Source organism: Anomaloglossus baeobatrachus, chromosome 2 (genome assembly GCF_048569485.1).
Source record: "Anomaloglossus baeobatrachus isolate aAnoBae1 chromosome 2, aAnoBae1.hap1, whole genome shotgun sequence".
Lineage (NCBI taxonomy): Eukaryota > Metazoa > Chordata > Amphibia > Anura > Aromobatidae > Anomaloglossus > Anomaloglossus baeobatrachus.
In genome coordinates this window covers 636412112-636438372 of record NC_134354.1, presented here as the reverse complement: position 1 = coordinate 636438372, position 26261 = coordinate 636412112, and the positions used below count along the sequence as shown (strand labels likewise).

The following is a 26261-nucleotide window of genomic DNA, read 5'->3' as shown; positions in this document are numbered from 1 at the left end:
CACGGCTTTTCCGCGAGAAATCCGCGGCAAAATCCGCGCATTTTCCGCAGCGTGGGCACATAGCCTAAGTCTTCACATTTCTACGAAAAATTGTATGTCAAGGATTTAACATTGGGAGTGACTGTACTTGTTACAACACTAAAACTCATTAAATGAAACAGAGTACTTGCAGAATAGAAGTGGGTGGATCAGCCAGGATCTGAGTGTTAGGAGCTGTCGCTGGAAGGTCTTAACAATGACGAGAAAAGACCTGAATGGTTAATTGTGGGGCTTACACACGGCATTTCTGCTATAATGCAGCTTAAAAATGGCCGATCATGGTGCGACTTGTACATTTATAATGGACATACTAATCCAAGGATGAATAGTTTTTAGTTTCATCTTAATTTTCATGTTCCTTATTACTAGTGATGAGAGAACATAACCATGCTTGGGTGCTCAGGACTCGTAACGAGGAGTGGAGGCTCGGATGGGCGAAACTCGTGTATCCGAATATGATGGAAGTAAATGGGCAACTTAAGCATTTTTCACTAAGATTTTCCATAAAAATGCTTCAGAGCCCCATTGACTTCCAATATACTCAGGTACTCAAGTTGCGTCCATCCGAGCAGCCACTGCTCATTACGAGTGCTGAGCAACTGAGCATGGTAGTGCTCACTCATCACTAGTCGTTACGAGCACCCGAGCATAGTAGTGCTCATCACTAGTGGTTACAAGCACCTGGCCATGGTAGTGCTCACTCATCACTAGTGGTTACAAGCACCTGAGCATGGTAGTGCTCACTCATCACTAGTGGTTACGAGCACCCGAGCATGGTAGTGCTCACTCATCACTAGTGGTTACAAGCACCTGGCCATGGTAGTGCTCGCTTATCACTAGTCGTTACGAGCACCCGAGCATGGTAGTGCTCGCTCATCACTAGTGGTTACAAGCACCTGGCCATGGTAGTGCTCGCTTATCACTAGTGGTTACGAGCACCCGAGCATGGTAGTGCTCACTCATCACTAGTGGTTACAAGCACCTGAGCATGGTAGTGCTCACTCATCACTAGTCGTTACGAGCACCCGAGCATGGTAGTGCTCGCTCATCACTAGTCGTTAGGAGCACCCGAGCATGGTAGTGCTCACTCATCACTAGTGGTTACAAGCACCTGAGCATGGTAGTGCTCACTCATCACTAGTCGTTACGAGCACCCGAGCATGGTAGTGCTCGCTTATCACTAGTGGTTACGAGCACCCGAGCATGGTAGTGCTCACTCATCACTAGTGGTTACAAGCACCTGAGCATGGTAGTGCTCACTCATCACTAGTCGTTACGAGCACCCGAGCATGGTAGTGCTCGCTCATCACTAGTTGTTACGAGCACCCGAGCATTGTCAATACTTACTACACTTACAGTAATGGTGGCTGTACAAGTAAGATCAGAGACCCCTCAGCCAGAGATCTTTTATCTGACAAAACTTCGTTTATCATGAATTTCTGCCACTCGTCTTGGCTGACCCCTCATGCTAGCGATATGCGCTCCTTGACTACATTCACAGATGCTTCCAATTTTAATGGCCTAATACACATAACATGGCCGCACCGTGACAAGAATTGCCAAAGAAAATTTCCGTTTATTTTGCCATCTTAAATAAAGTTTCTCTGACCTACTTAGCAATGGCTATAAATAGTGTTGGAAATTGCTAAAAAGGTTGGAATTTGCTCTCGTTCCTAATTTTTCCCCATTCTGGTTTGTAGCCAGAACTCTTTGAGACCCCATTGTTTGCAAAATGTTCCGTCCTGCAAGCCCCCATTACTAGCTGAGCCATGGCCGCACAGCTCGCTCCTCAGTTTACAATCTGCCCTAGAGGGCCACATTTTTTTTTAGAAAAATATGTTTTAGAGGAATGTTAGTATACTGCACATTTGTGTGGTCAGTGCGTTGTGTCCTTTCTTACTGGTTGGTTCAGTAATTCTCATTTGTACATTGTGGCCTTAAAGGGAACCTGTTATGTGCAAAAAAATATTTATATAGGGTTAATCTGCAGGTAAATAGTGTCAAAATGCTACTTGGGTGCCTTACAGAAAGCGCAGCTTGCTGTGGAGTGTATTCAGTGAGCTGTTAATGGCAGTGCTGGGGAATGATTACAGCTGCCACTCACCGTATAGTAAATGACTATCTGCTGAGTGCACGCCCCTAGGACTACAAGCGAGCGGCTACAGGGAGCAATAGGCTCGTTTCCTCTCATTAGCTAGGCTTTTAGTGAGGCAACCAGGCAGTATTTTAACGATAAATAACATTTTTGCAAATAACAAATTTCCTTTTAACCTCTGCACTACCTGCACTCTGCCATTGTCCATTATGTCATTATCTTTTCATTGCGGAAATGGCGATTTGATCAATTGCAATGAGTGAATCCAGTCTCTAAAGCGGGCTTTACACTATACGATTTATCTAACGAGATGTCGGCGGGGTCACATCGTAAGTGACACACATCCGGCATCGTTAGTGATATCGTAGCATCTGACAGCTATGAACGAGCAGAAATACTCACCTTCTCGTTCATCGTTGACACGTCGCTCGTTTTCTAAAAATCACACATCCTGTTGTTCAATGTTCCCGAGGCAGCTCCGTGTGACACCCCGGGAACGATGAACTGCAGCTTACCTGCGTCCCGCCGGCTATGTGGAAAGAAGGAGGTGGGCGGGATGTTACGTCCCGCTCATCTCCGCCCCTCCGCTTCTATTGGCCGGCCGCTGTGTGACGTCGCTGTGACGCCGATCGTCCCTCCCTCTTCAGGAAGTGGATGTTCGCCGCCCACAGCGAGGTCGTTTGGAAGGTAAGTGCGTGTGACGGGGGGTTACAGCATTGTGCGACACGGGCAACAAATTGCCCGTGCCGCACAAACGATGGGGGTGGGTGCGATCGCACGACATATTGAAACGTGTAAAGCAGGCTTTAGTCTGTACCAAAATCAACAAAAATGAATCTTTTGGGCCACATTGTAATTTTTATGCTGTGTGTAAACTTTAGCCTTAATGTCTCCTTACACATTATACAAAACAGATGAAGACATGCTCAGATTCTAATGAACCGGAGACATGGACCCACTTTTAAAACTGATGCATGTATGGATAAATGAAACTCTATGCAGGGCCGGCTCCAGGTTTTTGCGGGCCCCAGGCAGAAGAGTCCCAGTGGGCCCCATAAACACGCAGACACACACACATACACAGATATGTACATATACATATTTAAAGACAAACTCACAAAATACATATAAACAGACAAATCTATACAGTCATATACACTGACATACATAGATACACATCATACATGCCTACAGACAGACACACACAGCTCTGCTGCATACATACAGAGACACACACTGCTCTGCTGCATACATACGGACACACACACTGCTGCTGCATACATACATACAGACACACACATACTGCTCTGCTGCATACATACATACATACATACATACATACAGACACAGCTCTGCTACATACATACAGACACAGCTCTGCTGCATACATAGACACACACACACTGCTCTGTCAGCTTTTCCTCTTTTGAAAAAGCCGCCCGCCCATTATTCAATCTCGTATTCACTGCTTCCCCCGCCCACCGGCGCCTATGATTGGTTGCAGTCAAACCCGCCCCCACGCTGAGTTACAGCTGTCTCACTGCAACCAATCACAGCCGCCGGTGGGAGGGTCTATATCGTGCAGTACAATAAATAAATAATTAAAAAAAAAACGGCGTGCGGTCCCTCCAATTTTGATACCAGCCAAGGTAAAGCCACACGGCTGAAGGCTGCTATTCTCAGGATGGGGAGCCCCCCAGCCTAAAAATATCAGCCAGCAGCCGCCTGGAATTGCCGCATCCATTAGATGCGACAGTCCCGGGACTCAACCCGGCTCATCCCGAATTGCCCTGGTGCGGTGGCAATCGAGGTAATAATGAGTTAATGGCAGCAGCCCATAGCTGCCACTAAGTCCTAGGTTAACCATGGCAGGCGTCTCCCCGAGATACCTTCCATAATTAACCTGTAAGTGAAAGTAAATAAACACATACACCCGAAAAAATCCTTTATTTGGAATAAAAGACAAAAAAAAACACCCTCTTCCACCACTTTATTAAAATCCCCAAATACCCCTCCAGGTCTGGCGTAATCCATACGAGGTCCCGCATCCAGCTCTGCTACATGAAGCTGACAGGTGCGACAGTAGAACACCACTGCTCCTGTGAGCTCCACGCAGCAACTGAAGTGAATCGCGCTGTCAGCGGGGATGTCACTGAGGTAATGCCGGTGTGTGTGTGTGTGCGCGGTGATGATGGGTACGGTAGTGCCGGTGTGTGTGCGGTGATGATGAGGGCTGTAGTGTCGGGATGTGTGCGGTGATGTCGGGGTGTGTGCGGTGATGTCGGGGTGTGTGCGGTGATGTCGGGGTGTGTGCGGTGATGTCGGGGTGTGTGCGGTGATGTCGGGGTGTGTGCGGTGATGTCGGGAGGTGTGCGGTGATGTCGGGAGGTGTGCTGTGATGATGAGGGCTCTCTCTCGGCTAAAGAAAACTTATTTCACTGGAATCTGTGGCCTCTATTATCACACTTTTTGCAACGCAAGTGTGAAACTAGCTAAGGGACGGCAGCCACAGTTTCCTGCCGAGGACTGCGGTCCCCGGAACTCTGCCCGGGGGCAGCAGAACTGAAGGAGAGTGGGCCCGACCCGGGGGCAGCTGAAGTGACGAGGCCGAGTGGGCCCCCCAGCTCTCCAGGGCCCCAGCATTTGCCCGGGTATGCCGGGTGCTGACGCCGGCCCTGACTCTATGGGTCGGTGTCCTGTCTGAGAAAAAAACAGAAGGTACTAGGACTTGTCACATGGATGTGTGAATGAAGCCTTAGGCTTAGGTGTGGGAAGTATTCCCTTTCTGTCCACGCTAGAGGCGGCGCTGACGGATCTGATAACCGGGAGCAGCCGGGACGCTCCATCTTCAGCACTAATCATATCCCTAAACTGAGGCGAGGCACAAACAAAACATCTGTTTTCTCCATGTGTCGTGTGAGCTGAGGGTGAGATGGGTCTTCCTCCTTGAGGGAGCAGCGTGGTCTCTGGGATTCTGGGCCGTGCTGGTCTCATACAATTCATTCATAGTTAATGAAGCGCTTATGATTATCACATGCTCTTTTTTTTATTACAGGAGTTTAGCAATAGCCTCATTCTAGAGGAGCAAAATCAGGAGAATTGTGAGGGTTCACATGCAGTGATGTTACTCTTTCTGATTACCTCCTCCGGCCTCTTGCTGATCGCTGTATATACATGACCTGTGGCGATACTTCCCAATTATTGTAATCTCCGCTGTTGTAATGCATGAGATTCATGGTTATTATATCTGTGGCGTTCGACAAACCATGCCCTACACCCCTGGGTGGGCAAATATTTTTTTCCGAGGGGCCACATTAGAGACCGTAACAGTTGAGGAGGGTCAAACCAATACGTTGGAATATAATTTTGTTTGATATTAATGTTATTATTAATGTAACAATTTAATTATTTTTATAAAGGTTAGAAAAATAACAGTAAATCATACTGCTCCTGTTAATCAGCCATTGTAGTATGATCAACAGCTCCTGCCAGGAAAATCCCCATAGCCTCCACACACAATGATGGTCTCACAGCTCTCCACACAGTATACTGTACTGCCCATGCAAAGTATTATGTCCCCTCAGCCCCCTATACCCAATATGATGCCCCCTACAATCCTCCAACACAGTATAATGGCTCCCACAGCCCCACGACATACAGTATGAATTTCCACAGCCCCCCAAAAGTATGATACCAGACACGGTATGATGGCCCCCACAAAGTATGCTCCCACCACTACAGTATGATCCCCATAAGCCCCCCCCAGTACAGTATGATGTCTCTCTATAATGGCCCTCACAGCTCCACACATACAAAATAATGATCTCCTACAGCTCCCTATATTCAGAATGGTGATCTTCACAGTATGATCCACCATAGCCCTCAACACAATATGATGGCTCCCACAGTATAATGGCCCCCACAGCTCCCCAAAAAGTATTATCCCACATACAAAATGATGATACCCACGTAGTATGATCTCCTACAGCTCCTTATATTCAGACTGGTGACCTTCACAGTATGATCCACCAGAGCCCCCAACACAGTATGATGTCCCACACAGTATGATCCACCATAGCCCCCAACACAGTATGATGTCCCACACAGTATGATCCACCATAGCCCCCAATACAGTATAATGGCCACCAAAGTCCCCCAAACAGTATCATGTCCCACACAATATAATCCCCACAGTCCCCAAACACATAATTAAGTTCCCACATATTCCATCACAAGTCAAAAAAAGCAGACCCTACTCTCCTTGCCCCTGTTCCCCCAGCGTGATTCCCCAGTTTTTACTCTGCGCACTGCACCTGCGAACTAATGATATCTTTGTGCCTCCTGCGATGAGACACTGAATAGTGGAAGGCTGAGCCAACGGCTCTCGTTTCGGCCAATACTTTCACCGGTACATGTATCCCGAGGATGCAGATACGGGTGAAAGACTTTAGCTGGAGGTGGGGAGGGCAGGCAGTGGGCCATGATTTACTCAGGTCTGCCCTAGATGATGTAAAAGGATCTCCTAAGATAAAAAGTAGGAACACAGGTACATATTCAGAGGTGATATCACAAATGACATAAATCTAAAGGAAATTTTCAACCCTCCAACATATGAATGATATGGAAAAGAACTATCACAGCACCTACACCCCCTCCCCAGTAAGAGGATATACCGTGCACATAGTGTTACCATAGGGTGAAAAGGTTCCCTTAGTAATGTTTCCCCGTAAATGTTTTACATTCAGATGCCCACAGATCTCAGACTCTACATGAAGAATACAATGCGGGATTTCTATCATGTATTTTATCTAAGATACCCACCAATAATTTAATCAGTATAACCTAACATCAGTGGTGTTCTGCCTCTATATATAGCAAAATTCTGCATGTGATTGCTACATAAAGCAAATCTGCCACCAGATGTCACTATAAAAACTGCATAGGTTATTACATATATATATTAGACTTGATGAAGCTGGTGTACTTTCTTTGAAAACCCATGGCTGTATAATCCATTTTGAATGTTTTCTGGCCTCATGTTACAACAAACTTTTGGCTTTAAAATCAGGTGGGAAAACATTAAAAACATCTGATACACACATTCTGATGTGGATTTCAAAGTAAATACCCCAGGCTCATCAGGTCTAAGATATCCATTAATGAATGTATACAGTTTTTGTGCTGTGGGATCTAGTCATGGAACCTATATGTAGAACTACTGACATTTCAGTATATATTCATATTTTATACATTCCTCTCCCCATGAACGCTGCTCCCTCATTGTGTGTTTTCTAATGGCCTCTTTTTTTATAACCATGTAAAGAAATCTATTTTCTCACATGTGTTTGGCTTTATTTTTGGTCTTTTTTTCTGTGTGTTTTGCTCCAATATCGGACCAATCCTCCCTATTAACATTTCCATAGCATTTGGTTTCTAAATAATTTTAAAGTGGCAGCAACCCAGTATAATTGATATTTTTGGGGCGCCCCTCCCTGTGTTGTTTTTTATCTCTATATAGCCATAAAGTTAAAGGTCCCCAACACGTTAGATTGAAGTCGGTTTGAATCTGCCGATATTGGTGGGATCAGCTGACAGCCTAATGTGTCTGGGGGCCTCCTCACAGATCATACTGGGGGAGAAGGACCCAGCGATCGTTTAAGATGCGATCCTCATATTCTCACTAGAGATAAGCTGCTGACAGAGGAGTCTGACCATGGCTCTCATAGAGAACCATGTGTGGGGAGATGTAGGAGATGGCTGTCTAATGTATATGGTGGCTTTTGAATTTTGCATAAAAACTTCTGGACAGGCCCTGCTTATACCTTGCAATTTTAGTCTTGCACAAATGTCCAGAAATCCATTTTAGAAGAGAAGGATGATTAGTGGTTCACACCGCCGGTCAATAATGGGGCTGTGCTCCATGAAAAGAAGTAGTTTATTAACCAACACGTTTCGAGGCTGCCTTGCTTCATCAGGAGAAAGAAAAACCACAGAAGAAGCAAGGTGGCTGCGAAACGCGTTTACTTAATAAACCACATTTTTTTGAATAACGCACATCATCATTATTGACTGACAGAGCGGAACCACTAATCGTCCTTCTCTCCTACTTATCGGCTCTTTGAGCCTATGGATCTGTAGCAGCCGTCATTTTTACACCATATTTCTTCCACTGATGTGAGAACATATGATCATTTATATTTTTTTTTTTTTTCTCGGATTGCGCGGTTTCTGCCTCCTAGCAATAAAATCCAATTTTATAATGTTTGTGTTGGTTTTTCAGACCAATCATGAAAGCAAATGGACCGTGAGAAGTTAGCAGGAGGTTCCAGATCATCTGTTGAAATAAATTATTTAAACTTTTTTATGCAATATTGGACTAAAATGTGCAGAAAACACTGTTCCTTATCATCACCATTTTACAGATTGCGTATTTTTTTTTTCCAGAGCTCCATGAACCTTCCCCCAGACAAGGCGCGACTCCTGCGACAGTATGACAACGAGAAAAAGTGGGATCTCATCTGTGACCAGGTATTATCATTATTTATCACTATATCACCATTTATTCCATGGCACTATATATGTGAGAAGGGGTATACAGAATATAAACAAGTACAATAATCATAAATAACACAAGACACAGACTGGTACAGGAGGAGAGAGGACCCTGCCCGCGAGGGGCACAGTCTATAGGTATGGCTATGTTTCTGTATGAAGGATGATTGCGGATCAGGTTATCGTGAAACTACATAAAGGGATGGAGCTTGTAGCTGTTGCCAATTAAACCTATGTGCCCACATGGCGTTTTTTTTTCTACCGTTTTTTCCTTAATCAAAAAAAGCATTCCAGCAAAGTCTATGACAATCTTGCTGTGCACATGTTGCTTCTTTTTTTTCTTGCAGATTTTGTTGCTGAGAAAAGAAGCAGCATGTCAAGTGTTTCTGCATTTACACTGTGTGCCAAATTATTATGCAAAAAATATTTTTTCATTTTTTCCTAAATTACCTTTATGAATTGCAGTCATTGTTATTTTCCAGTCATCTACTATTCAAGTATAATTGAAATGTTTTTGATCAAGCTGCCTATGAAAACAGTATATTTTTAAAAATAATAAACACTCAAAATGCATGTTCCAAATTATTATGCACAGCAGAGTTTTCAACCTTCTTATTTTTATTTTGAAAAACAAAATGGTCTATTGTGAAATTATAAGCATTATCACCTTATTAGAAAATGAAATCAAACAGTTTTCAAGTCAAAACTTAATTCTAGGTGATGTTACATTTGCACATAGGACCCCTTGTTCGAAAGAAGCTTCTGAACTCTCTTGTCCATTGAATTTGTCAGTTTTTGGATGGTTTGTGCTTCAATTGTTTTGCATGTGGACAGAATACCCTCCCAGAGCTGTTGCTTAGATGTGAACTGCCTCCCGCCATCATAGACACTCCTTTTGATGATGCTCCAGAGGTTCTCAATGGGGTTGAGGTCAGGGGATGATGGTGGTCACACCATAAGTTTGTCCTCTTTTATGCCCATAGCAGCCAGAGATGCAGATGTGTTATTTGCAGCATGAAACGGTGCATTATCATGCATGAAAATGATCTTGCTGCGGAATGCACAGTTCTTCCTCCTGAACCATGGCAGGAAGTGCTGTTTTAGAAACTCCACATAGATTATGGAGTTCATCTTTACCCCTTCTGGGATCCTAAAGGGGCCGACAATCTTCTCTCCCCATGATTCCAGCCCAAAACATTACTCCACCTCCTCCTTGTTGGCGCCTTAGCCGTGTTTTCATGGGGTGTCCATCAACCAGCCATCCTCCACTCCATCCATCTGGACCATCAAGCGTTGCATGGCACTCATTCGTGAACAAAACAGTTTGGAAGTCAGTCTTCATGTATCGTTTGGCCACTGGAGCCGTTTCTGCTTGTGTGCAGTGGATAGAGGTGGTCGACAGGATGGCTTACGCACAGCTGCAAACCTCTGAAGGACCTTCAAAAACCTGTCTACTGCTATGACAAGGCATTTTAGCAGCTGCTCTTTTAACCTGACGCAATTGCCTGTTGGAAAGAGTCCTCAATTTTTCCTTATCAGCACGCACACGCGTGTGCTGTGAATCAGCTACATACTTCTTGATTGTGCGATGATCATGATGAAGTGTCTTGGCAATGTTGATTGTAGTCATGCCTTGACCTAAATACTCCACAATTTGTTGCTTCTCAGCAGCCGACACATCCATTTTCTTTCCCATTTTGGCAAAAAATGTAGGCTGCTTAATAATGTGGAACAGCCTTCTTAAGTCGTCTTGCCTTTTATTTGGACACATCTTCCAAACTAATGTGCACAGGTATCTGCAATTGCTTTCAGTGATATAAAGAGCCCTGACACACATCACCAGCAATGAGTTTACATGACAAACAAAACATTTCTAACCTTATCACTCCTAAACTCTTTTTGCATAATAATTTGGAACACAGTGTATTTCCTGCATTTCTATAATTCCCTGCGATGCTTTACAACTTTTCCGGGGTATTCTAGCGCAGCACTTTGCTTCACACACCATTCATACATCATGGTGTGTGAGGTGATCTGTAGCTCAGTAACCCAGGGTCGTCATGGTGGCGACCCAGGGTTACTATGGAGGATCCAGCTTCCGGAATATAGTAAAATTTTCAAGCTTTATTTCAAAGGTCAAATATAAAATCCAATGTTGCCATCAAAAAATGGATAGGATGAGGGAGCCCAAGTATGGCAACGCGATTCGAACATTGGATTTTATATGTGACCTTTCAAATAAAGCTTGAAGATTTTACTATATTCCGGAAGCTGGATCCTCCTTTCTTTGTCCTTGCACTTCCTGCACTTTCAGAGTGTTTAATCCGGCATGCCGGACTCCACCACAGCCGAGCTGGATCACCACTTCTTTTTCCTCCAGGGTTACTATGGCAGTGATCGGGTCGCTCTGATCATATTACAGGGACCCCGATTGCGAGGGAGAGGTAAGCGATTCCTCTCCCTGCCTTCTGAATGCTGCGATCGCACTGATCGCAGCATTTAGGGGGTTAAATTGCCAGTCAGTGAGAGCCGGATTCCTGCTGTCACTGCCCTTCAGGTGTTGTACCCCCGGCGTCGATTGCGGAGGTACAGCACCTGAACCCCCCACGATCGCCATGACTAAAAACAGCAGGAAAAACGCAGGTGAAAAATTGCGCAAACGCAGTAAAAAACTATGCATTTTTTCAGATGTTTTTTTTTTCCTGCTAAAGCATACTTTGTGTGGAAAAGAAGCTCACAAAACAGCAACGTGGGCACATAGCCTAACTCCTAATTCATTTTGGCAAATAGACGGCCTGTTCCCAGCCATAAGATATTATTTAATTTTCCTTCAGACCCTGGAGATGTCACTGATCTCCACCATTCCTCTGATATCCTACAAGAAGTGCTCCTTAATGTCATTGGGAATCCCTGGTGATATAAGCAGTCTTGTGTCCCAGTGACCCAGACAGGCCTCCTAATCCTATTACATATTGTCCGGACATATGTTCGTGGGACAAGGCATTAACCAAGATTATAACAGGCGAGGTAATGTTTTGACATATAAGCATCTGACCCAACAACCTAGGAAGTGTTAATTAAAATGTTAGTTTTAGCCCTGTTTGTGATCCCACTATAGAGATGTGCCACCATATACCGTATTTTTCGGACTATAAGACGCACTGGACTATAAGACGCACCCTTTTTTTAGAGGAGGAAAATTACATTTTTAAGCAAAAAATGTGGTCATGACACACTGATATGGGGCGAGGATCTGCTGCTGACACTGTTATGGTGGTAATTTAAAAAAAAAAACAAACAGCGTGCAGTTCCCCCAATTTTGATAACCAGCCAAGATAAAGTCTCACAGCTGGGGGCTGGTATTCTCAGGCTGGGGAGACTCACGTTATTGAGAGCCCCCTAAGCCTAAAAATATCAGCCAGCAGCCACCGCCCAGAATTGCCGCATCCATTAGATGCGACAGTCCTGGAACTTTTTTCCAGCTCATGCCGATTGCCCTGATGCGGTGGCAATCGGGGTAATAAGGAGTTAATGGCAGCCCATAGCTGCCACTAAGTCCTAGCTTAGTGATGGCAGGCGTCTGAGACACCCCCTCATCACTAAACTGTAGTGAAAATAAATAAACACAAACACATAAAAATCCTTTATTTTGAAATAAAAGACAAAAAAACACCCCCTTTCACCACTTTATTAACCCCTAAAACACCCAGGTCCGACGTAATCCACACGATATCCCACGACGCATCCAGCTCTGCTACATATGACAATCACAGAGAGCGGTCATAGAACACGACTGCTCTCTGTGAGGGTTAGGCCGCAAGTAAAGTGAGCCACCAGGATCAGCGATGACTCCAGCTGTCACCGCACATCACCTGACTGAAGTCCCCGCGGATCTCGCGGTCACTTCAGCCGCTCCCCGATTTGCGGTAACACGTGAAGGACTCCTGCTGTATACTCACCTCTCCTCACTCCACGCAGCATCGCTCATCATCCTGTCTGTGTGCCAGCAGCAGCGCCGCTGACCTGTGTGGAGCCGTGTGTACAGCGATGACGTCATCACTGTGCTCACCGCTCTCTACACACATCAGCGGGCCGGCAGACAGGAGGACACCGCGATGCTGCAGGGATCAGTGGCCGGTGAGTATACTTATTCACTGCCCCCCGCGTTGATGATGCTGCACAGGGGGCAGTGAGTACAGCCGCACATGATCACTCCAGGCTGTAGTTGCCTGGGGGATCACGCGGGCCGGCTCTTTAGTATGTGCAGATCCCCCGCCCATAATCTCACCCACTGTCAGCGCCGGCTTCAGGGCTGAGAGATGATGGGCGGGAGGATGGGCGTGCATATGTAATGAGCGGGCCCACGTGGTCAAGGTACGCTGCTACAGCCTACTCCTGTCTGATGACCTGCTCCACCTCACCCGCTCCACCACCACCGCACCGCAGCCATCGGACTATAAGATGCACCCCCCACTTTCCCCCAAAATTTTTGGGGAAAAAAGTATGTTTTATAGTCCGAAAAATACGGTAGCTGTAATACTGGGCCATTAATGAGGAAATGTGCCTGATGTACAGTTTGAACATGTTTAGCTGTACTTATATCATGCTGTAGACTACAGATAATAGTATTCGGATTAGAATGAAAATGAAAAATCCGGTCTCCATTATATCTGGAAACCACACGACTTAGTTGCAGAGAACGGTACACTTATGTTAGCTTTTCTGTAGTATCACCCTATATATATTTTATTTATTTTTACTTATTAGACTATGTACTGAAACAAAACATTTTAATTTAAATCCATAGTAAAGTGTTCTTGGCATGCTCTCTGATCTGTGCAGGTAGGGGGAGGAGGTGAGTTGTGACCATCACCTATCATAAATGGTGTATCATTTGCCATCTGCCAGCACCTTTCATCTTCTAGATATTACCTGTCATTGTAACCCCTACCTGCACACGTGAGAAAACATTCTCCTGTGGAGTTAAATAAAAACTTCTTTATTTATATGCTATACTTTTAGTAGAAAACAAAAATGTATAAAATGATACTGCACAAACTATAATAACTGTTCTGTTCCCTCCAACTAATTGAATTCTGTGTTGAGTGATTTTTCTTAAAGGGAATCTGTCAGCAGGTTTTTGATACCTCACCTGAGAGCAGCGTGATGTAGGTAAAGTGACCCTGAATCCAACGATGTATCACTTAGATTACTGGCTACAGCTATTCTGACACAATCAAAGCTTTTAGATTTAGCAAAGCAGCAGAGCTGAGAGAGCTATCCCGCCCGAGCCAGGCTCTCTATAGAGATTGTACATTGACAGTGAGGTGCCAGGAGGGGGCGTGCTGGACTGCCCTGCGCTTGACGTTGTACTCCAGCAATGATAAACACTAGGTTATAAAACTTTTAGTTCAGCAAAACAACAGCACACAGCCTGATAAGAGAGGCATAGTTCATTTTTGTTTTTTAACTCCTACAGCATGCCAGTCTTTTACATAGCAAAAACCTGCTGACAGATTCCTTTTTTAAAAGAGACAAACTTATTATATAAATCATTTTTTATTTTTTTAATAATTTCTTGCATATATTTTTGCACTGCTTCCATGTGGCTTCATCTTTATTTAAAGGAGTCTGTTAGCCCAAACTGACATTCTAAACTAAACACAAAGCCTTTATTGGGGGGGACACACACATACAAAACCAGTGGTCTTAATGATGTGCTGAGCCTCTTGGCCACACCAAGGGTACACTGAGCATCCAAATTAGCATATTGCATTAAACCCCAGTTTCTGCAGAACAGAGGCAGCGATCAGAACACTAAGGATGTGATAGGGGCAGCATGGTGGCTCAGTGGTTAGCACTGCAGTCTTGCAGCGCTGGGGTCCTGGGCTCAAATCCCCCCAAAGACAACATCTGCAAGGAGTTTGTATGTTCTCCCCGTGTTTGTGTGGGTTTCCTCCGGGTTCTCCGGTTTCATCCCACACTCCAAAAACATACTGATAAGGAACCTAGATTGTGAGCCTCAATGGGGACAGTGTTGCCAATGTATGTAAAGCGCTGGAATTAATAGTGCTATAAAAATGAATAAATATTATATTACTTTTCTTTTTAGGCGCCGTATCTCTTTGCATTTTTCACTCATTCTACTGAACCTTATAATAAGTTGAAACCTGCTTTTCTGTGGAGATCGCTTTTTAGCAATAATGAAAGGTGATCACCCATAAATCCACTGTTCATTATAGATGAGTCACAGATTACTGCTCCCTCTCTGTAAGGTGACCTCTGCACAGATCACAGGGCATGCTCAGAAGCCAGTGAACATGTCCTGCCTATGGCTGTCTATGTATTATGTGCCTGCTGTTAATTAAATATATCTCTTAATCTTTTAACAGTGGCTCCGGCACTATAGACAGTACCATAATCCTATACAGAAAATGAAAAAAACCCTCTACAATTCAAAAATAAAAATATTACAGCAAAGAATATGATTATCGCCTCCAAACATTATATAAACACATCTGACATTGGTTAAAAAAGAGATAATTTTCTGAAAATAAGTTCTTTTTACCGTGTGCATGAATCGCATTTAGTTTCCGTAATAGTCTATATTCCCCAATCAATTGCTATTGTTTGTTTCGTCACTCACTATAGTTAATTTAATCATATAAACAGGATGCTAGAAAAAACAGAAGTGCTCAGAAAAGTACTGAATCACTGTTATTAGTCCAGTCTGCAGCGGGAAGTACCGATCACGTGTGGCATGTGATCATCTTCACTCTTCTGCGTCTTCTGCTTTGGACTTTTTAAGTTTCCTTACGGTTCTGGAAAATATCGCGAAAAGTATATTCATATTTAAAGTAAACCCTAATTAATTCAGTCTTCACTCCAGCGTTTGTTTTTTGGTGCTACTCTCTACACTCATACTCACCCACCAGCGTCTTCACCTTTTTTTCCGTCTCTGATCCAGTCCTGTGGTGCCATCTGCCGACCATAGCTTTTGACTGTCCAGAAGTTGCATCACGAGCTCTCAATTCAAGTCTATGAGGGCCAGAGTGAGGCTTTCATAGAGTTATATTGAAGAATGACCACTAGAGCTGTAGGCAGGTCGCAAACTGCAGAACACTGATCAGAGCAGTGTGGATAGAAAGTGAAGACGGCAGCAGATGAGTATATGACTGGGGTCAGGGAACTTAAATTAGAAGCACCACTCCACCTATAAAATGGAAAAGCAAATGCTGGGGTGGTGCTTTAAATGGTGCAGATGGTGCTATGAAAGGAGTAGCCATCTCTATAGTATCCTTGTATTGTAACATGCATTATATTTGACTAATGGAGCGTTCTGGGAATAGAACAGGATGTAGACAACGTGCTGTATTTCTCCAAGCTGCATAGTTTTTGCTTTATATGTTATTACTTTGTATTTAGGAGCGGTTTCAAGTAAAAAATCCCCCACACACTTATATCCAGAAGCTTCAATCTTTCCTAGACCCGGGAGTGACACGAAAGGTAATTCTATTATTATTATTATTATTATTATTATTTATTATTATTATTATTAGAGTGTAATTGATGCATGGTGTTCTTTACATGTGAAAAGGGGTTTACATAGAAAATCTAAATTACAACAAGCGAACAGTGACAGACTGGTAAAGAGGGGAGGGCCGGGCCCTTGTGAGCGTAGAGTCTACAGGGTAAAGGGGAAAAGACAGCACCTCCGGTGGTGGTAAGGTACCAGCGAGGGTCATTGCAGGCTGTCAGCTTTCTTGAAGAGATGGTCACTCGAGTTCCATCTGAAGTTTCCGAATGTGGTGGATGATTGGACATGTTGGGGCAGAGAATTCCAGAGGATGAGGGATACTCTGGAGAAGTCTTGGAGGCAGTTGGGTGAGGAACATAAGAGAATGGAAAAGAGAAGGAGGTCTTGGGGAGACCAGAGATTACCTGTGGGAAGATATCGGCTGTGGAAAAGGTCGTCTACATGGATTGATAATCTGCAAATCAGCCCTAACGAGAACATTGGTTCATGACCATCTCCTCGTGTAAACAACCTACCGGTCAGCCGACTAATGTGCAAAATTCTCCGTAGTCATCTGATTGGACCCACCAAATCATGGTTATTGGCATCACATTGCCCTATTTAAGCCGGGTATGTGCTGCTGAAAACATGGGAACAGAAGAATTGTAATATCGATCTTTGTCCCCCATACACTTGTCCAAGAACCAGCCATAAGTGAGCGCTGATCAACATGGATTCAGTCGATTTGCGTTTGCTTATGAGGAGAAATTTCAGCGTCTAATACACCTTAAACGTCTGTTTTTTCCCCTTTATTTTCTGCTTTTGTTAGTTCGGAGTGATTGACTGTATTTTACCTAAGGTGAGTGGCTGCATTAATGGCGTATAAGGATACATATAAGTAAAAAGGCCTGGATACTCATGTCGCAGTCCTGCCAATGTAGCTGCACCGATATCCACTGTACAGCTGCCTAAGTTGTGACACTCCTTCCTGTGAAATGGAGGAACATTGTGGTTAATTGTGAATTACCTTCCTGACTTTTAAAATAAGAACTTTTATTTTTTTCGCCCCTTCGCAGTTATTTTTTTGGTCCATTAAATAAAATATTTTGTGTCCATGGTGTTTCTTCTCTGCCATGTCACACCTTGGGAAAGACAACTTAAGGAGCTGTACTGTGTAAAGACCCATTGATCGCCTTCAGTTCACGCTTAACACTAGAAGTCCCAGAGAGGGGACATTTAACATTTCTACCTTTTGGAACCCAGAGACGGGTCGAATGACCTGAAGGATTTTAGCTAGCATCCTATAATCACCATCTTTTGTTCTGTAATTAAAGCCATTACTGTCGCACCACAGGAGGTTGTTGTTGTTTCCATTGAGTTTAGCCATTCAGTTTCTAGTTAGTGCTATTCAGTTTGGACTAAGGGTCATTTGACCCTCTTTCGGGACTTCAGGGGGGAGCTCGAAATTTCTGGGACTTCTAGTGTTAATGCATTGAGCTAGCTGCAGGCCTTACTTTCCTTATTAAAGGGGTTTCCAGGAAAAACTGCTTACTTAGCATTGGCTTCCCTAGGTTACAATGCCTCAGTCTTGGACGACCGGCTGCAGTGGTGACGTGGCCACTGTGGCTCAGCAGCTCTGCCAATGTAGAACGCATATTCTCATGTAGCCATAAAAATCCATCCTACGGATCTGAAAATCCAGATGGATTTGATTGTGTCCTACTACTGAACCTGATACACTAGTAATTTCTTTTCCTATACACATTTCAGAAATTCAGAAGACGGGTCCAAGAGTCCACAAAGGTCCTGCGAGAACTGGAAATATCACTAAGGACGAATCACATCGGGTAAGAATAAGACCCCTTAGATGGAAGCACCAGTGCAGGTGAATCTTGGCTCCGTTAACAGGATGTGCCGTGTCCTGGCACACCGGACTATGAGGTGGCAACCAGGAAGGAAGCGGAATAACCGGAATACTACAACTTCCCGTATATTGTATCTTCTGCCGGACAATAGTCCTGTAGTCTGTGCTGCAAACATCCATCATGGAGGGAGTGCACATGGAATATGGATGGAAAGTGATCTGTAAGGAAGGCGGGTGGTAGACACTATTTCATCATGTTCGGTCAGCTGCTGCAGAACCTCAGTTTGAAATTGATGTTATTCAAGAAGTCATATGAAGTTCTGCAGCAGCTAAGGAGTTATAAGGGATGGTATAACCCGTACAGTAAGGCAGGGATACTGTGCTGTAGTGCAGCCTGACTGTGATGCATTACGTAGCAGATTTTTGGCTTCAGTCATCCTAGGTTGGAAATTAACCAGCACGGCAGACTAGTAGCTTGTGGGAATGGAGTAACCTGAATGTACGCAGAAGCAAATTAGGAGGAAAAAAAAACAACAACTTCTTGGCATAATTTAGGTGGGATTCAGGCATACGTCAGCTGTAAGCAGCCCCAGAAATAGAGCATGTAGTCAGACAGGAAATGTGCAGGAGGTGGTGGGGGGACTGTAGAGGCAGCAGACAGGAAATAGGCGGTCCGATGGCCTCGGAGAGGAAAAAGTCGCTCCGCAGCTCCAGTATCAGACTGAGTCATGTGCCAGAGCCGTGTACAGGACGGAGATGCTGCGGCTTCTGGGGAAACCATGAAGTAGTAAAGCGTCCATCAAACCCCACAACACAGTATATCAATAATATAATCATACAAAACCCCTCGTTGTCAGGTCACATTTACAGCGTGCCTGTATGTGATCCGGATTGTAGAAATCCTAAACGGCAAATGTGTGAGTCATTTTTGGCTTTTCTCAGTTTTCCTTGTTTCAAAGTAATTTATTGCGGTCACCAGAACTATAGACCCGGCGTGGAGCAGAGAATCAGGTCTTCACATTTAGTTTGGTCAGGACATACATTTGGTGGCCCTAAATGGATATTATCAAGTCTGAAAGGGTTTGTATATGCATTATTATGCAAAAATGGTGGTAAGTTGATCATAGATGTTGGTTGGAGGTCTGCCTTCAGGTGTAACACTCTGACTACACCAACTTTACAGACATTTCTAGCACAAAAAGTCATTGTGCAATGAAATAAAACTGAACAGAAACAATATAGCCGGAGACATGTCAACAAGCCACAAAGCATAGTCTATGAGGCCCTTGGGCTCAAATCTGACCAAGGAGTTTGCAAGTTCTCCCACTCTTTACGGGGGTTTCCTCTGGTTACACTAGTTCATTATACTCACCAAAAGACATATGTATTGTAGAGTTAGAAAAAATTGATTTGGATGTCCCATTGATGAGTGACCGCGGTACAGGAGCAGGAATACCAGCTATCATCTGCCAGAAGCTGCAGATCTTTTGCTTAGCCGGCCATAGTCATCATAGGTGCGTCACACTGCAATGACGATATCGCATCAGGCTGGCTAAAGGAAGAGCCACGAATACAGTCGGGTAAGACTACTTTCACACATCCGGTTTTTGCTCTGCGGCACAATACGGCACTCTGCAGAAAAACCGCAACCGTTTTTTTTGCCGCCGGTTGCGGGTTTTTTTGCATAGACTTACATTAGTGCCGTATTGTGCCGCATGGGCTTGCGTTCGGTCCGGTTTTTGCCGCATGCGGCAGATTTAGCCGATGCCGCGGCCGGATGGAACGTTGCCTGCAACGTTTTTTGCTCCGGCAAAAAAAAAAAAACGCATCGTGCCGCATCCGGCCGCTGCGGCGCATTTTCAATGCATGCCTATGGACGCCGGATGCGGCGCGATGCGGAAAAAACCGCATCCGGCCACCGCATGCGGTTTCTTCCACTGCGCATGCTCAGTAGCGTGCCGCAACCGGAAAAAAACGGACCGGCCGCATGTAAAAACTTATGCAAAGGATGCGGTGTTTTCGCCGCATCCGTTGCATAGGTTTCACAGCCGGATTGAGCCGCACTGCTCAAACCGGATGTGTGAAAGTAGCCTAAGAGGCAGTACTCGCATCCCTGCTCAGCAGCCACAGACCACTGTTCTGGCCAGTGGATTAGGACATGCCAATAAATTCACTCCAATGTCAATGGATCGAGAAGTTAGATGGTGAACCCCAAAAGTGATGATTAATCTGTAAAGCGCTGTAAATATGTTGGCACTATGTAAGCACACAATAAATTTTATAAATATAGTGCGATTACAATTTCTCATATATATTATCTGTTGGGATAAACTCATTCACTATCGACATACAAAAAAAACATCAAATGCCCTAGACAAATTATTATACAAAGTGCAAGATATTAATAATACTTTGCTACAAAGGACATGTCACCTTCTCTTGTAATTACATTGGTGGTGTCACAATGACTATGGGATAGCAGGGAACCGGGGCACCTAAGCTGTCCCTCAAGCTAGGGGGCCCTATACTATCCCTAGTTTCAGGGATACTCCTGATGGTGGAGAGACCTGGTTCTCCTTCCTGGCCCTTCTGACCAGTCCTGATCTGATTCCCCCTCTCCCATGGGACGGGGCAGGAGTGTGATGAAAACCACAGATAAAAACAGACCAGGGAAAGACAAAACCCTGTCACACAGCATGTACATACAAAGGTAAAGACATTAAGAGGTTCAAGAGAAAAAAACGAGCAGGAAGGAAGCTACAAAACAACAGGGGTAAACTCCACAACCGCACCAAGCAATGAGCACAACTTTCACCTTAAGGCTGGGACACCACACCTCACAGACCAGCATAGAATAAACTATAGCTGACATGGGTGAAAGTTTTCAACCCGCATAAATAGGAGGAGCGCAGATGTGATAGACCTCCCCACAATATGTGACCAACGGAGCAAGCGACCAGAATAGATTAACTCTTGCTAGCCTGCCTATGAATCAGCACACAGCAGGTCAAAGCCATAGTCTGCATGTGTTGATCCCAGACACCAGAGAAACCATCGGGCGAAGTGTCAGAATCTGCAATCTGAACAGCTCCCAATGCCACCATGTCAGTCGGCGAAGTTTGGGCAAAACTCTGTGTGAGTTGCATTGCTCTGCTTTTATTACAAATGTCCAATATGACATTGAAGAGCATTGTCTATGAATTTGGAGGGATTCTATAACTTTATACCCAATATATAATAAGTGGATCATCTCACAACATCCTACAGAGGAAACATATGCAGAAACCGTATCATACTACTAAGACCACAGATGACTAATATGTCACTGTCCTATTCTTGTCACGGAGTGCCATGTACATTCCCCACCGCAGACCCCATAATGTCTAATGTCTTATCAGAATGTGGACAAGCTATAAACACTTTCCTTCATACACAAGGTTTCTTTTCGCCTCCACTTTTCATCCTCCGGACAGTTTTTACTTTTTGAAAAATGTTGTTCTTGTGTAGGTAGTTTTCCTTTCTACGCTAGAAGTGAGAGCTTAATCATTGACTCGGGGGAGATTTTGTGACTCCTGCAGCTTTTTCACTGGTACATAGTTTTTACATTGGTCAAGTTGTTAAAGGAATTTTCCATCTTGATGCCATTTATTTTACGCAATGCTTACAATGGTATAAAATGGAGGAAATAATACATCATTATTATTTTTTATTAGAGCGCCATTCATTCCATAGTTCTTTACATGTGAAAAGGGTATACATAATAGAGACCAGTACAATTATCATCCCTCTGCTACTTCTATGCCATCGTTTCCCTGGTTGGTCCTCATCTGATTTCTGTATAGATGATGATGATGATGATGAATCATGATGGATGATGATGATGAATCATGATGGATGATGATGATGGATGATGATGATGATGATGATGATGAATCATGATGATGAATCATGATGATGATGAATCATTGGCTGTATCTGCAACACATCAAATCACGGTCACCGCTGCTGCCTGGGATTGTTGACTGGAGTCAAGTGAATAGAGACTGGCGGGGGACCAGGAAGCGTCGGCTACAAAGCAATGTTTTTGAAGCAGAAGATGCTTCAGTAAAACGCCATTTGTGTGTTTTTGTTTGTTTTTTTTTGTCTTCTGCGTCGTTTTTGCTGTGGTTCCGCCACCCTCCTTTTTTTCCCCCAAAAACTTTGTACATAAGATATTGGTGGCTTTCAAGCAGAAGCCTCCTAAAGAAGGGTCAGGTCACTATTTTTTTGGCCACAGCACAGCTGCCGAAGCCTAAATCGATTTATAGAAGTTCCAGAATTGGGCATATAGTCACACCAAGTCATTTCACTGAATATGTTCATTATTTTCAATGTTCATTATTGCACTTTATCCGGTGGGTTCCAGGAGGAATCTGTCTGAAAAAGTCCTTGTGTGCACACGGCCTAATAACACAGTAATGAGGAAAGACTTCTAGACCGTTTTCGAAGTTTACACAATATTGGCTCGGTGGTTAGCACTGCTGCAGCGCTGGGGTCCTGGGCACAAAGCCAACCAAGGACAACATCTGCATGGGGTTTACACATTCTCCTTGTCTTTACATTCCTCCGTTTACTCCAATTCTTACCTCACTCTATAAACATATGGATAGGTTAAACGGCCCTCTGTTAGAGACATTAAATGTGCGAGCACCACGGGGACCGGGCACTGGAGAGAAATGACATGCGGTGTACAGGGCTGTGGACTATATAAGCAGCGAGCAAAAATAACAGGGCAACCGAAGAATCGGCTATTATTGGGAAGCGCATTAACCCCGTAGGTGGACCTTCTGCTAATATAAGTGGATATATAGTGGGAAGAGCCTCGACTGAGGGCCCCAGGTTCACATTCATGTGCTCACTCTCATTAAAGGGAAGAAAAGGGCCAATTATATTGATGTCATGGGGACAGGTTTGGATGGCGATGCTAATTGTATTGTACATGAGCAAGAGCGGAAATTCAAAAGAGTCTTCGCCTTGTCGAAAATGTGGAGGAAGGCACATAAGAGAGTTTTCAGGAGCTCACGCTGATAAATGTGCCCGGTGGCGTTTTGTGTGTTTCCCCGGCCGCTCCTCCAGCATATTGATATCATTATGTTCTGCTATGTAACTGCTGACTAATCCTGTGACTGCCGGATAATTATGGTACCGCACAGACAAAACAGTCCACGAGCTGAGAAGCGCTCACGTCTGTTTATTTTCTTTCCTGGCATAGCTGAGGCCCTCCTGTGCTTCTGCACGGTGTCAGTGCGCAGGCTGGGGGCTATCCTGCCCAGCTGTCAATTACACATTGAATGGGAACCTTATAATGTGAGGCCCGTAAGGACCAGGTACATTGAGCTGCCAAACAGTTAATTCATAGAGCGCGTCTACCACAAGTGTGCTAAAAGGGAATCCTTTAGCAATGCTATCACAAAAGTGGGTACACCCCCCTCACGGTTTTGTAAATATTTTATTACATCTTTTCATGAGATAACACTGTGATACAATGTAAAGTAGTCAGTGTATAGCTTGTATACCAATGTAAATCTGGTGCCCTTTAAATAACTCAACACAGCCATTAATGTCTAAACCGCTGGAAACAAGAGTGAGTACACCCCTAAGTGAAAATGGTCAAATTGTGCCCAATTAGTCTTTTCCTTTCCCCAATGTCATGTGACAATTGTTGCTCTACATAAAAATGGCCTAGGCTATAAGAAGATTGCCAACACCCTGAAACTGAGCTGCAGCAAGGTGGCCAAGACCATGCAGCGGTTTAACAAGACAGGTTCCACTCCGAACAGGCCTCACCATGGTCGACCAAAGAAGCTGAGTGCATGTGCTCAGCATCCTATGCAGAGGTTGTCTTTTCAAAATAGACATATGATTGCTGCACAGGTTAAAGGGGGGAGGGGGGGCAGCCTGTCAGTCCTCAAACCATACGCCACACACTCTTTCAAATTGGTCTGCATGGCTATCATTCCATAAGGAAGACTCTTCTAAAGATGATACACAAGAAGGCCCACAAACAGTTTGCTGAAGACAAGCAGACTAAGGAAATAGATTACTGGAACCATGTCCTGTGGTCTGATGAGACCAAGATAAACTTACTTGTTTCAGATGGTGTCAAGAGTGTATGGCAGCAACTAGGAGATGAGTACCAAGACAAGTGTGTCTTGCCTACAGTCAAGCATGGTGGTAGGAGTGTCATGGTTCGGGCTGCATGAATGCTGCCGGCTGTGGGGAGATACAGTTCATTGAGGAAACCATGAATGCCAACATGTACTGTGAAATACTTAAACTGGTCTGCAGAGAAGTTTTCCAACAAAATGACCCCAAACACACCTCCAAGACGACTACTGCCTTGCTGAATAGATTGAGAGTAAAGGTGCTGGACTAGCCAAGCATGTTTCCTGACTTAAACCCTATTGAGCATCTGTGGGGCCTCCTCAAATAGAAGATGAAGGAGTACAAAGTCTCTAAGATCCACCAGCTTTGTGATTGTCATGGAGGAGGGAAGAGGATTCTAGTGGCTCCTGTGAAGCTCCAGTGAACGCCATTCGCAAGAAGGTTAAGGCAGTGCTTGAAATAATGGTGGCCATACAAAAGATTGACACAATTTATCCATTTTCACTTAGGGGTGTACTCATTTTTGTTTCCAGCAGTTTAGACATTAATGGCTGTGTGTTGTTATTTAGAGGACACACTAAATATTCACTGTTATACAAGCTGTACACTGACTGCTTTACATTGTATAAAAGTGTCAGATCATCAGTGCTGTCTATAAAATATTCATAAAAAAATGTGAGTGTACTCACTTTTGTAATATACTGCATAAATTATATGCTCTTATATAAACACACACACACACACACACACACACACACACACACACACACACACACACACACACACACACACACGCATACATGTTTATTGTACTGCAAACTTTTGTGTGTATGTATAATTATGATGATTTCCTCAGTACACACAACATTGTTGGTTATAAGTGACTTCGGGACAAAATGTATAATTGGTGGAGGAAGGGTGAAAAAGATGGACTTAAGGCCCCGTTACACACAACGACGTATCTAACGATATATCACCGGGGTCACTGATTCCGTGACGCACATCCGGCATCATTAGCGACGTCGTTGTCTGTGACACCAACGAGCATCCGTTAACAATGGAAATTACTCACCAAATTGTCTATCGTTGACACGTCGTTCATTTTCAAAAAATTGATTGTTGAGGACGCAGTTTGTTCGTCGTTCCCGAGGCAGCACACACCGCTTTGTGTGACACCTCGGGAATGACAAACTACAGCTTACCTGTGGCCGTCGGCAATGAGGAAGGAAGGAGGTGGGCGTGATGTTACGTCCCGCTCATCTCCGCCCCTCCGCTTCTATTGGCCGGCTGCTTAGTGACGCAGCACGAACCGCCCCCTTAGAAAGGAGGATGTTCGCCGGCCACAGCGACGTCACTAGGCAGGTAAGTGCGTGTGACGGCTCCTAACGACATTGTGCGCCACGGGCAACGATTTGCCCGTGACGCACAAACGACGGGGGCGGGTACGCTCGCTAGCGATATCGCTGCGTGTAAAGCCCCCTTTAGGTCTTTTTTCAACCTAAGTAACTATGTAACTATATACACACACACAGGTATATGCACACTAACAAAACGTTATGGATATTTGGCTTTCGGGTGAAATTTATGGAATTGGACTGGAACTGGCGCTACAGTGCTAGTGGAGCTGCTGGACCGGTGGTTCTATGTGGTGACCAAATGGGAAAAGGTGTGGGTCTTAATTAAATTATTTTTTGATAACCGCATCCAGTAGGGTCTAAATGGGTTCTGGTGCAGTCCAATGGAGCAGGAACCTCGTGTTGTTGTTGTATACGCAGCATTCATACAGCCGGACACTGCCAGTAGGGGTGCTCCGGCCTGTGTTGTGTAAGCCCTGCCACCCGCCCTCTACAGTCCTCTTTCAGGTAGGCTTGAGCAGCCCCTTCACCACAACCACAGGAGGTTCCTTCTCCATTGGACTGCCCCAGATCCCTGCCAGCCTCAGACAGCAGGCGTTCACTTCTCTCCATTCCAGTAAGTTGCATCATTTTACATTAATCCGGTTCTAATGTGAAAATGTCACAATCAGTGTGGTCCGGTCTCACTATTAGTGA

The 26261-nt window shown here is 44.5% G+C and overlaps 1 protein-coding gene across 5 annotated transcripts in view; it reads left to right on the top strand.

Moving 5' to 3' along the window:
- LOC142291940 (formin-like protein 3) overlaps window positions 1-26261 on the top strand; it is a 168861-nt gene that overhangs the window by 93403 nt on the left and 49197 nt on the right. For all 5 annotated transcript variants that reach the window (XR_012750555.1, XR_012750556.1, XM_075336912.1 and 2 more), the window contains exons 2-4: window positions 8579-8662; window positions 16112-16192; window positions 17973-18049. Coding sequence is in view for 3 of the 5 variants with exons in the window: in XM_075336912.1 (XP_075193027.1) it covers window positions 8579-8662; window positions 16112-16192; window positions 17973-18049 (242 nt within the window). In the remaining 2 variants the exon portion in view is untranslated. The remainder of the gene's footprint in view (window positions 1-8578; window positions 8663-16111; window positions 16193-17972; window positions 18050-26261) is intronic.